Genomic DNA, 13190 nt, shown 5'->3' on the forward strand with positions numbered 1-13190 from the left:
AGCTGTGACAAAAAAAAAATCTGTGTGTGAATGATTAAATTTGTATTTAAGGGTATATAAAAGGATGTATTTTGGAAGGAGTTTGTGTTCTATGTGAACAAAATTATGTAGAAAGCATTTCTTCAGATTCAAGAATTTCTTAGATAACCAATAACTTAATAAAAAATCCAACCTTATCTTCTAAGCCGATATATAATCAAGTTATTAGATGTTTCTTACAAGCTGAAATAAATATTGATAGTTAATTATATTGATCTAAACTAATTACAATCAACATTTTCTCAGATCTTGTAAAATAGTGTAGATTTATACATTTAATGTAAAAATAATGTAGGTAACAGCTCCGATAATTTGTTATTCTGAGAAAAATTCATGAGAAATGTTTCATTCAAATTCATATCGTGATATCTGACTTAAGATTGCAGGCTTGGCTATCTTGGCACATATTTAATATTACTTCTGAAACTTTACAGAAGTTTTTTGACTTTACTTTTTTTTATTTATGTATCTATCTCAAGAAAACATTTTGTATAAGTGTCCAAAGCGAAAGTCTACACCTCTCAATTTCAGTGAGTATTAAATAAAACGTCTCAGTGATTTTTCTATGGTTCTGAAAGATATAATTCAAACACAAGCACAAACTAGAGTCTAACGTGTTTACAACGAGAAGGCACTATCTTTTGACAGTTAAAACTATCGTACTACTAAAACTTTAATTTTTTACAGTCTACGTTTAAAACTACGGCTGTCAATAGATTAATATCCAGCAAAAGCATACTCAAACAATAATAATGTCTAATAATTAATATACGACAATGAAGAGGAAGATCATAAGAAATAATAATGTTTAAAACAACATCAACTTTGTAAACATCACTTGTCAAGTGCGGAGACTTTTCGTTTGGCGGTGGATTTATCCCCATCCGACTTTTATTTTGAAATCGCATCATTTCCTGCCGTTTAAAAAACTCTTCTCTGTAGCACTGCTGTATCTTCCGCTGTGTCGCGGCGCGTTTATTAACTAGAATTGTGCTTTGAAACTGAAAGCTAATCGATTAAAGATGAATGTGATCGATCATGTGCGGGATATGGCAGCGGCCGGGCTTCACTCTAATGTCCGGATCATCAGTAGTTTACTCCTGACCATGAGCACCAACAACCCGTGAGTATCTCCAGAGCTTCACTATATAAACAGACCTGGAAGCTGTCGGATCTGAAGTATGTGTCTGTCCAGTGATGATATTAAAATTAAGCGGTTTATGTATTAGATGCACAACAAATCGTGCAGAAACACAGAAATGTCTCATTCTGTAAGCTCACATAAACTAAAATCGACGGTAGAGCAACAATAGTTCTCTTTTTCAGGGAGCTTTTCTCGCCGTCTCAGAAGTACCAGCTGCTGGTGTATCACGCTGATGCTATTTTCCATGATAAAGAGTACAGGAACGCAGCCTGTAAGTACAACATGGCTTTACAGCAGAAGAAAGTGATCAGCAAAACATCTAAAGTGCGTCCATCCAGCACGGGCGGCACAACATCTTCGATGCAGGCACAGGTGAGCTCCACCAGACCCTCATGCTGACCCTCACACACATCCACTGAAGTTGTGATGACTTTGTATCAGCCACCACTGTCATTAAAAAGGATATTATATTACACTACACAGGTTTGGTCAGTAAGATTTAAAAAAATGTCATTTCTTTTATGCTTTTCAAGGCTGTAGTATTGTGAAATATTATTACAATATATAATAACTGTTTTCTTTTTTTTTAATATACTTCCAAATGTAATTAATTTAATGAAATTTCAGCATTATTATTCCAGTCTTCAGTGTCACATGATGTTCAAAAATCATTCTAATATGCTGATTTACTGCTCTATAAACATTTCTAATTATTATCAATGTTGAAAACAGTTGTGCTGCTTCATATTTTTTGTGGAAATCATGGTACATGTTTTCTTAATTTTTTTTTTTTTTTTTTCAGAGATAATGCAAAACACCATTTAAAAAAAAAAAAAAAAGTTGCCAAAAAGTCAAGTCACTGTTGATCAATTTAATGCATCCTTGAATAAAAGTATTCATTTCTTTCAATTAAAAAAAAATTGTACTGACCCCAAACTTATGAAACATAGTGTATATAATATAATTTCAATTTTATTTTATTTTTTGTCAGAAAATATCATGAGCAATAGTAATAGTGATACTTGTTTATGCTATGATTTGTAGTTGCTGTGGCACTTTGCCACATGGTGATTTTTGTTGTGGCTGCCATATTTCTCGCGATCCTGTTTGAATGAATTTTTAATGTAGTTAACTGATGCTGTGTTCATCACAAACAGAACTTGCCATCAGAGATCGAAGTGAAATATAAAATCGCAGAGTGTTACACTATTCTGAAGCTGGATAAAGATGCCATATCAGTGCTGGAGGGGATCCCTTCACGCCAGAGAACGCCAAAGGTGTGTTTTCACACTCTGTCATCTGTTTTACAAATCTGTGTGTGTGTGTGAATCTATCAAGCTAAATGTACACGCAATTCTTAACATCTAAAGCTGGTGTAAAGGAGCAATTTATTTAATTGTCTTTAATTCCAGATCAACATGATGCTGGCGAATCTTTACAGAAAGGCTGGTCAGGAGCGCTCAGCTGTGACCAGCTATAAGGAGGTCTTGAGACAGTGTCCTCTGGCTCTTGATGCTATTATTGGTCAGTAAGAATACAGCGGTGTTTCTTGTGAAGCTGCATCTTTCAATTTTTTTGTCTGAACCCAACATTAAAGCACAGTGCTGTCTGGTCCACTGCAGGGCTTCTGTCTCTGTCGGTGAAGGGGGCAGAGGTCGCTTCCATGACGATGGACGTGATTCAGAGCATCCCGAATCTTGATTGGCTGTCTGTCTGGATTAAAGCACATGCTTTCATACATGGAGGAGACAATCAGAGAGCCATCAACACTATCTGGTGAGGATTGGACACTGTCAGTTAAAATTGGCTTTTCATGATTAAATTCAACATTTCAGTAAAGCATCTTTCATTTCTTAGCTGTTGCATGGCCATGGAAACATTTTGTAATTTAAAAAATTACTTTACTGTAATAAATGTAATTTTAATTGTTAATAAATTGCTTTTCTTTAATAAAAATTGTGTGACTTGGTATAAGCCACCAGTGTCACCTAAAAATATTATCTTGTATTAGATTAGATTCTGTTGTTGTATTATTTATATACTATTATAGTATTTTACTATAGTATAGTATTTATGAATATTTTTTTTCTTTTTTTTCACTTTTGATTTAAATTTCAGTAATTTTGGCATTTATTAGTTTTTTATATTTATATTATTTAGCTTTTATTATTTCAGTTTTAGGCATTTTAGTACTTGAACTTCAACATTTTTAATTGCCATTTAAGTTTTTTAAGGTTTAGGTTTCATCTTATTTTTATAAACTTTATTTCAGCTTTATTTCACTTAACAAAAAATGATTTTAAATAGTTTTGGTGAACAATAACTGATTCTATTTTATTTAGATTATATTAAACTCACAGTCATTGTATAATTTGTATTCTTTTATACTATTTCATATTTTAAATTAGCTTTTGTATTTATATTTTTAATTTTCGTTTTCATTTCAGTTTTGAATATCTCTATTCAGTTTTTTAATAATTTTAATATTTCAACTTTCTGTCAGTTGTCAAGGCAACATTTTTATTCAAACAATTTGAATTCAAGTTTAAGTTTTCATCTAAAATGTATTTTATTTCAGATTTATTTCAATTAGTAGTTTTAATTATTAACAAATTATTAATTTAATTATCTACATTATTTAAATGTAGATTTCCCTTGCAAAAAATGATTTCGAAAATAATGCAGAGTTTCAGTTATCGTTTATATGCGTACAGTTTTTGTTGACTAGTCTATCTCTCCTCAGCTCTCTGGAGAAGAAGTCACTCTTGAGGGATAACGTTGATCTTTTAGTCACTCTGGCGGATGTGTACTTCAGGGCTGGAGACACCAAGAACTCCATCTTGAAGTTTGAGCAGGCACAGATGCTTGACCCTTACCTGATCAAAGGCATGTGCTATTAACCGATGCTTTAACAATCTAGATGCATTGCTTTACGATTCTTGTTGGTTTGAATGCAATGATCATGCTGTTTTGCAGGTATGGATGTATACGGCTATCTGATGGCCAGGGAGGGTCATCTGGAAGATGTGGAGGTTCTCGGAGGACGGCTCTTCAACATATCTGACCAGCATGCTGAGCCCTGGGTCATATCTGGGTGAGTTTGACCTTCTCCTAACGTGTCTGAAATGTCTTCAGATTCAAAAGCAACTGAAAGCTCTTCTGTTTTCCACAGATGTCACAGTTTCTACAGTAAGCGTTACTCTCGCGCCCTGTATCTGGGAGCTAAAGCCATCCAGCTGAACAGCAACAGTGTGCAGGCGCTGCTCCTGAAGGGGGTGGCGCTGAGGAACATGGGCCGAGTGCAGGAAGCCATCATACACTTCAGAGAAGCCATGAGACTGGCGCCCTGTCGTCTGGACTGCTATGAAGGCAAGAAAGACTTTCATGATAATAGGAATAATCATTTTAAGCTACGATGTGTATTTTGTAGGTTTTTAGCAAGGTCTTGATAATTTTGTGCAATAAAAGATTATACGTATTAAGTGTATTTATTTGCGTTCTTGTATTCTGTCTTTCCTGTTTTTGAATGCTTTGTAAAGGTTCGACCAGGGGTCACCAGCTCATACTAGGTATAGTTGAAACTTCCAGGCAGGTGTGTTGAGGCAAGTTGGAGCTAAACTCTGCAGGACACTGGCCCTCCAGGATCAAGTTTGGTGACCCCTGGGTTAGACAAAGCCCATGATCATTTTCTGTCGTCTCAGAGTGATACGTCCTTTGTTTTCAGGTCTGATTGACTGCTATCTTGCCTCTAATGGTATCCGGGAGGCTATGGGAATGGCCAACAATATTTATAAGACCCTGGGAGCGAATGCCCAAACTCTCACCATCCTGGCCACAGTGTGTCTGGAAGATCCCATGACCCAGGAGAAGGCCAAGACACTGCTGGACAAGGCCCTCGCTCAGCGGCCCGACTATATCAAAGCTGTCGTGAAGAAAGCAGAGCTCCTCAGTATGTTAAAAATTCACACGCCTTTCTGTTAATCGTAAACTGTGCCCATAATATATTATTATTTTATTATTTTTTTCAATTTTATTATTATTATTATTGTTGTTGTTCATTTTTTTTATTTAATAATTAATTATAATTAATTTATTATAAATAATAATATTCTTTAACAATGTTTTTTATTTTATTGATTTATTTTAATTATTTATTTTATTAAATTTATTATTGTAAAATTATCGTTGTTATCATTGTTTTTATTAAATTATTATATTTTCTTTATTAACTAGTTATCATTGCATTATAACTAGTTATCATAGTAATTACATTATTTCATATTTTTAGTTTAATTTTTTATTTTAATATTTATTTTTATAATTTTTATTGCTATTATTAAATTATGTATTTTTCTATTTAATGTTATTGTTACTACTTTTTATTTAGTAATTTATTATTATATTTTAGTTTTTTGTATTTATATTATTTCCTATTTATTAATTATATTCTTATTTTATACTTTTCTAGTTATTATTACTTATTTATTCTTCTATTTATTATTGTTTATTATTATTTACACTGAACAAAATTATAAACGCAACACTTTTTTTTTTGCCCCCATGAGCTGAACTCAGAGATCTAAGACTTTTTCTATGTACACAAAAGGCCTATTTCTCTCAAATATTGTTCACAAATCTGTCTAAATCTGTGTTAGTGAGCACTTCTCCTTTGACGAGATACTCCATCCACCTCACAGGTGTGGCATATCAAGATGCTGATTAGACAGCATGATTATTGCACAGGTGTGCCTTAGGCTGGCCACAATAAAAGGCCACTCTAAAATGTGCAAATGTTTTATCACACAGCACAATGCCACAGATGTCACAAGTTTTGAGGGAGTGTGCAATTGGCATGCTGACTGCAGCAATGTCCACCAGAGCTGTTGCCCGTGTATTGAATGTTCATTTCTCTACCATAAGCCGTCTCCAAAGGCGTTTCAGAGAATTTGGCAGTACATCCAACCGGCCTCACAACCGCAGACCACGTGTAACCACACCAGCCCAGGACCTTCACATCCAGCGTTGTTATGGTATGGGCAGGCGTATGTTATGGACAACGAACACAGGTGCATTTTATTGATGGTATTTTGAATGCACAGAGATACCGTGACGAGATCCTGAGGCTCATTGTTGTGCCACTCATCCACGACCATCACCTCATGTTCCTCATGCTGATAATGCACGGCCCCATGTTGCAAGGATCTGTACACAATTCCTGGAAGCTGAAAACATCCCAGTTCTTGCATGGCCAGCATACTCACCGGACATGTCACCCATTGAGCATGTTTGGGATGCTCTGGATCGGCGTATACGACAGCGTGTTCCAGTTCCTGCCAATATCCAGCAACTTTGCACAGCCATTGAAGAGGAGTGGACCAACATTCCACAGGCCACAATCAACAACCTGATCAACTCTATGCGAAGGAGATGTGTTGCACTGCGTGAGGCAGATGGTGGTCACACCAGATACTGACTGGTTTTTGGACCCCCCCGGACCTCGCCAATACAGTAAAACTGCACATTTTAGAGTGGCCTTTTATTGTGGCCAGCCTAAGGCACACCTGTGCAATAATCATGCTGTCTAATCAGCATCTTGATATGCCACACCTGTGAGGTGGATGGAGTATCTCGTCAAAGGAGAAGTGCTCACTAACACAGATTTAGACAGATTTGTGAACAATATTTGAGAGAAATAGGCCTTTTGTGTACATAGAAAAAGTCTTAGATCTTTGAGTTCAGCTCATGAAAAATGGGGGCAAAAACAAAAGTGTTGCGTTTATAATTTTGTTCAGTGTAAAATATGTAATAAATAATAACTTATTTTATTTTTAAATGATATAATTATACATTTTATTTTTTTCTATTTATGAAGTACTAGTAGCAATTTTTTTGGTTTTCCGTTGATCATTATTATTATAAATTGTTTTATTTTTAAAATAATACAATTATTTTATTTATTTATTATTAGTAGTAGTAGTCATTTATTTTTAAGTATTTTTCTATTTTTTTTTCATTATATTGTTTATTATTTTTGTTGTTGTTCATTAACTGTTATGAAAGTTAGTTATGAAATAAAACAAATTATTGTTTTATTAAACCTAAGCTTCAAAAACATATATTCTGGTGCTATGTAATGCCTAAATCATTTTACAGGTCGAGAACAGAAGTATGAGGAAGGAATAGCACTTCTTCGGAACACATTAGCCAATCAGAGCGACTGCGTGCTGCACAGGATGCTGGGGGATTTTCTCGTAGCTGTTAATGACTATCAGGAGGCCATGGACCAGTACAGTATAGCGCTAAGGTAACGTCATCCATGCTGTATGGTAAAATCTTAAACATGAGAGTTGAGCAGAAGTGACTGTTCTATTCCTCTTCTGTAGCCTCGATCCGAATGACCAGAAGTCTCTGGAGGGCATGCAGAAGATGGAGAAGGAGGAGAGTCCCACGGACGCCACGGTGGAGCTGGACGGTGATGATATGGAGGGCAGCGGGGAGGAGGGAGATCTGGAGGGCAGTGACAGCGAGGCGGCACAGTGGGCCGATCAGGAGCAGTGGTTCGGCATGCAGTGATCCTCAGCTCTCGCTAAGAGACTCTTGAGCTTCTGCACTTCAGAAAAAACATCCACGCTCTCGCGTGTGTGTGTGTGTGTGTGTGTGTGTGTGCGTGCGTGTGTGCGTGTGTGTGTGTGTATGTGTGTGTGTGAGTGCAGAGATGCCATAATGCTCACTGCTGCCATCTGGTGGTGAGTTATGGACACTGACATTAATTGGATTTGTGGATGACATTCAGATTTGTTGGCTTTTTGATTTGTTTGATGGCTTGTCCTCAAATTTTCCAGTTTTGTCATATCAAAAGATTATCTTTCTCATATGAGAATCCAGCACTACACAGATTTGACTGAGTTCAGATACGAACAGTCCAGCACCAGCTTGGCTACAAGGATGGTATGATTTTGGACTAAATCCACAAATGATTCACTCTTAATGTATTTTCTAACAATTTATTAACAGTAGTTAAACATCATGGGTTTCAAGTTTGCTGTTTTGGGCCAAATACAGGACTCTGTTAAACCTGTAATTTATTTTGCTTGCTCTTTTGAGCTTTTTTCAGCATGAGTGATGATTGTTACAGAGGCATCTTTAAATGAACCTCAATCCCACAAAATCTTTTCTTCTCTCTCTGATCTGGTGAGTGTGATGAAAGCAAGTCATATTCCACACCAAAATCAAAAAGAAAATGTTTTGTGTTCCTGTTAGAAATTTTTCACATTTCAGTTTTCTTTACTGTAATGTTCTTTTACATTTGTTTAATGCTCATTCAAAGTGGTGATTTCAAGATAACGCAGTGCTACTTTTTTTTTTTGCTTTAATGATCATTTTTGTATTATTACATATGCGAAAGTGGTTTGTTTTATGCATTTTTTTAGCTTTGATTTTGGTGTGAATATAACCCAGACATGTTAAGTTTTGTGAAATTTAACAGAGCATGTAAGTGATGCAATCATTCATTTCTGTAGCCCTAAAATTCATTTTTTTCAGTGTTTGTCGTCTTTTTATGTTTCTATATTATTGTAAAAAAGACTATTTTTAAATGTTTTGGAATTAAAATCATGGCATGAAAAATATTGGCGTATTTGCGGTTACTAAAGAGAATCTCTCTTTTCCTAATACAAAATAAATCAAGCGTTGACACAGGCTAAAGAAACAGCAGTGCAACCATGTAATATCATTTTATTAACCACAAGTCATTGTGATAATTACAACACTGATTCTGCAGCACCCGCCCTCCATTTCCATGGGAACTGCTGCAAAAGACCGTCTGTCTCACCGCTATGTCACACACACACACGCCTAACACCTGAAATGAGCCTCTGCTTTAAAACATATTGCACATCCCTGCGCAAAGCAACAAGAACAATCAGTTTTGGTTCATTTACATATCTCACAAAAGATCTGAGGTGAAAACGATGCCTTTTTTTCCACTAATGACATCATTTTTTTTCTTTTCAAATATTGCAGTGCTATACAAAAGTTTCTAACGTAAGGGGACATGCACCATGAAAACTGCTGTAATATTACATTTTTGAGAGTATTTTCAAATTCCACTGGCTTCAGGCGGGTTTGACCTGAGCTATCAGGTCTCAAAATCTATTTTTTCCACTCCTAATGTTTGAGCTGCTTCTAAACTAATGATGCAAATGCTTAGGTTTTAGCACAGTTGACATGCAGGCCTAGAAAGATGTGTGGAGCTGCTGAAAACAACACATGCACTAAAGTCAAGAAAACCTCACAGCTTCTGCAAGGAATACAGAGAGCGGATTGGCTTAATCATCCCGAGCTGGAGAGAGAGAGAGAGAGAGAGAGAGAGAAAGATGGAAAAATAAGGACACATTTGATCAAACATATGAAGAACAAAATATACATACAGAAATGTGATGTCATGCAACTGTAGTTAGACACGATTAAATGCTTCTTTAGAGAGTTACATATAGTTCCTGTAGAGGCAAATGCACATAATTGTATTACGTCAATCAAACAAACACAAGGTTGTGATGGTGTATTATGTGAGGTACTCACTTGCTGATGCACACAGGACAAAATTAGTTTTAATACAGCAAATTTAATCATGCATGTCTCTTGGTCACCTGAAATAAGACACTTTAAAAAAAAAAAAAAGGAAGAAAAGAAAATCGGACCCCTAGAAAATAAGTTGTGCCATTTATAGATTCAAAGAGGTCTCGTATATGAACGTCAGGGTTTTAATCCCAGAATTCATCCTAGATATTCTAATACAAAAAAGGATCATTTGTGCTCAATTTACTCAGCACCTAGTATATACATATACACATTACAGTAAAAATAATTCATCTATAATATTATAATCACTACGCTGTTCCTATAAATACATTTAGCACATGAAAAAGTAAACCTCTTCAGAAAATTTGTGCAAAGCAAATCCTAAACACTCTATCAGTTTCGTTTTTTTTACTTAAGTATTAATAAAATAAAACTGTGAACTGCTAAAGTTTTCATACGAGGGAACTATTGCATTTGGCCAGTCTTCTATTAAGCAAAAATAAAAAATTAAAGTCAGGCAACGGGTCCTAAGAAAGCAACCGCCGGAACTGAGGTAGCTACAATCTACTTAACGCAGAGAGGAAATCATTTTGCCTCAAGCGAGAAAAGGAAACAGAGACGACACAGCTGACGTTACAGTGGAAAACATCTAAATATAACCCAAATGCACATTCGCTCTTTTTGGCCCAGCGGATTCAAAAGGCTATAAAGACATCTCAGAGCTTTGAGCCAAAAATATCCAAAGCAATCTGATAAATATTGCTGCATCTCACTTTAAGCTTCCAAAAATAAGGGGACCTGAGAAAATATACAACTTTAATAAGAAAAAAAAAAGTTAAAATGGAATGATAAAAAAAAAGGAACATACTATTTTCTGACAACAATAGGCCATATGAAGATAAACATATACACACATAAAAAAAAAAATTAAACAAGGCTTAAATGCATGTGCAAATGTGAACGGGTGACTGTTGTTCCTTGTTAATGTTTCTTCTCTGGTTATTTGGAGTCATGTGTTAGCTTGAGGCAGCTCTGGGATCAGTCAGGAGGACCAGAGCTGCTTGGTTATGTTAGTGTCCGTGCTGTACAGCCACACCACAAGAGGGAGTGTCAGAGCTACGAAAGACCAGGAGATGCCCTCGGCGCATGCAGAGAGGGACCAGCCTCTCTTGTCGGGCTCCAGGTCCAGGTCTTTACCGGGTTCCAGGTAGTTCCTTGCGATGAATTTGAGCAGCTCATCCATGAGGATGACAGGCAATGAGATCTTCAGCACCATCAGCCACTGGGTCACGTTCAGAGGGGTGATCTGGAAGATGACCTGAGGAACACCAGAGGGTGAAGCAATGAAAATGGGGAATGAAACGAGGAGTCACAACAAGGCATTCACAGACACCAGTGCACCAACAGCCTATAGCTTATTTAATAAATAATAACAATAAATAAACTATTTATTAAATAAATAAATAAATATATATATGTTTTTGTTGTTGTTTTTTACTCATTTATATATAAAATAAAAAAAAACTGGAATAAGTTAAAAAAAATAAAACTAATATATAATTAAATTATAAAAACAAATAAATGTAAAATAAATAACATGATAAATGACAATAATTTCTATTATAATACTATTTTTTTAGTTTTTATATTTTTCTACTATTGCTACTTGTGTATTATTTTTTTAAATTCTAGATTTATTATATCTATAGATAGATAGATAGAGTGTTCAGGAAGTCATGGCTGGACAATTTCATGCTCCTAGTCACCCTGGTGTGCTAAAAAAAATTATATTATATTAATATATATATATATTTATTTATATTAAACATGTCCTTGGGCCTCATTTATAAAGCGTGCTTACGCACAGATTTGATCTTAGAGAGTGCGTACCCTTAAATCCACGCCAATGCTCATATTTATAAAAACGGTCTTTGACGTGGAAAAGTGCTTAGCGTCACGTCAGGGTCCGAGCAGACGTACACACTTTTTATTGTCGGAGTAATGCACTCACCATTCAATTGCGTGCAAGTTCAAGATCATTTGCAATTCATAGATTTCACATCTGAAATAGGCGTGTACACTCGTTTTCTGTTCGTACGTTCATTATATGAATCGCACGTACGCATTTCTGAGAAACGATCGTAAGATCAAATTTAGGACGGTTTCTGCGCAACATTTGCATTGGGGAAAAACATTTATTTCATCATGAGATTTTCTCCCCACTTTCAATTGTTTTACTTCAATGAAAGGGTAGAATTTTGTGAATTTTTTGTATGAAAGATCAAATAGATCAATGATGCAGATTTAATTTTCACAGCCGCCTGCATTTGCTCATATTTACCAAGGGTGCCAATATTAGTGGAGGGCACTGTATATGAAATACCTATTGTGTAGTTGACAATTGTTTTCAAAATTCAAAAGCTTGTCAACTTGTTTGTATTTTTGTGAAAGTGATCATGGAGTGCGAACTGAGTCTACATTCAGAGACTGTGTGTGGAGCTCTAGTGAAACGTTCCATTATAGATATAATTCTATTCTGGACCCCAAGATTATTTTTGACATACTCTTCTACATAGAGCATTTAATGATCTGTAGTGCTAAGACACATCATAAAGGGTGCTGTACCGGCAGCGGCTCTACGTAGAGGATGAGGAAATGCAGAGACATGGAGAGGCAGATGGCTCCTAGCAGCCAGATATTCTCCCAGGGAGGCATGCGCACCAGAGACTGATTCTCCGACAGACTGCAGGAGGAAGAACGACATGTTTACTTGGGTTCAAGACCAGCACAAAGCTCGTTTTAATCACTGCCATGCGTGAGGTGGATGCTGGCTGACCTGTTGAGGGCGTTACACATCTCGATGGTGACCAGCACAGACAGGGCCATGGTCATGGGGTAGGGAGACTCGAACACGTGGCACTCCAGATCCTGGAAGTCAGGATTATCAGGAGAACACTGCAGGAAATGACTCTGAGAGGCAGAGAGAGAAACAGATGCTTAGATACTACTACAACAACAACATTATTAAACTATATTTTCATTGTATAATAAAACTGTATTCAATATTATATATATATATATATATATATATATTAGTGCTGTCAAACAATTAATCGCATCCAAAATAAAAGTTTTTGTTTACATAATATATTTGTGTGTACTGTGTATATTTATGTATGTATAAATACACACATACAGTACATATTTAGAAAATATTTACATATTTACATCCGTGGGTACGGAAAGTATTCAGACCCCCTTAAATTTTTCACTCTTTGTTATATTGCAGCCATTTGCTAAAATCATTTAAGTTTTCCTCATTAATGTACACACAGCACCCCATATTGACAGAAAAACACAGAATTGTTGACATTTTTGCAGATTTATTAAAAAAGAAAAACTGAAATATCACATGGTCCTAAGTATT

General features: G+C 35.7%; 2 protein-coding genes across 3 annotated transcripts in view; one reads left to right on the plus strand and one right to left on the minus strand.

The window, feature by feature from the left end:
* The first annotated feature begins 934 nt into the window (after positions 1–934).
* Positions 935–8805, plus strand: anapc7 (anaphase promoting complex subunit 7). The gene is made up of 11 exons (XM_058784459.1): positions 935–1162; positions 1366–1555; positions 2341–2460; positions 2596–2707; positions 2806–2959; positions 3927–4069; positions 4160–4277; positions 4356–4552; positions 4908–5132; positions 7337–7487; positions 7567–8805. The coding sequence occupies exons 1-11, from the start codon at positions 1062–1064 to the stop codon at positions 7754–7756; spliced, it is 1701 nt and encodes a 566-aa protein (XP_058640442.1). The 5' UTR covers positions 935–1061; the 3' UTR covers positions 7757–8805.
* A 95-nt stretch (positions 8806–8900) lies between these two features.
* Positions 8901–13190, minus strand: part of atp2a2a (ATPase sarcoplasmic/endoplasmic reticulum Ca2+ transporting 2a) — a 31525-nt gene continuing 27235 nt past the window's right edge. For both annotated transcript variants that reach the window (XM_058784458.1, XM_058784456.1), the window contains exons 19-22: positions 12600–12733; positions 12389–12506; positions 10961–11081; positions 8901–9524 (exon numbers count right to left, since the gene is read on the minus strand). In XM_058784458.1, coding sequence (XP_058640441.1) covers positions 9511–9524; positions 10961–11081; positions 12389–12506; positions 12600–12733 — 387 coding nt within the window. In that variant the 3' untranslated portion in view covers positions 8901–9510. The remainder of the gene's footprint in view (positions 9525–10960; positions 11082–12388; positions 12507–12599; positions 12734–13190) is intronic.

The sequence above is a fragment of the Onychostoma macrolepis genome, chromosome 08 (genome assembly GCF_012432095.1).
Source record: "Onychostoma macrolepis isolate SWU-2019 chromosome 08, ASM1243209v1, whole genome shotgun sequence".
In the NCBI taxonomy this organism is placed as follows: domain Eukaryota; kingdom Metazoa; phylum Chordata; class Actinopteri; order Cypriniformes; family Cyprinidae; genus Onychostoma; species Onychostoma macrolepis.

What these genes read in the sequence shown, in the direction of transcription:
- anapc7 (XM_058784459.1), top strand. Translation starts at nt 1,062, where the DNA reads ATGAATGTGATCGATCATGTGCGGGATATGGCAGCGGCCGGGCTTCAC. An exon ending in CACGCCAGAGAACGCCAAAG is followed by an intron (nt 2,461 to 2,595) that starts GTGTGTTTTCAC and finishes CTTTAATTCCAG; the next exon opens with ATCAACATGATGCTGGCGAA. An exon ending in AGAGCCATCAACACTATCTG is followed by an intron (nt 2,960 to 3,926) that starts GTGAGGATTGGA and finishes ATCTCTCCTCAG; the next exon opens with CTCTCTGGAGAAGAAGTCAC.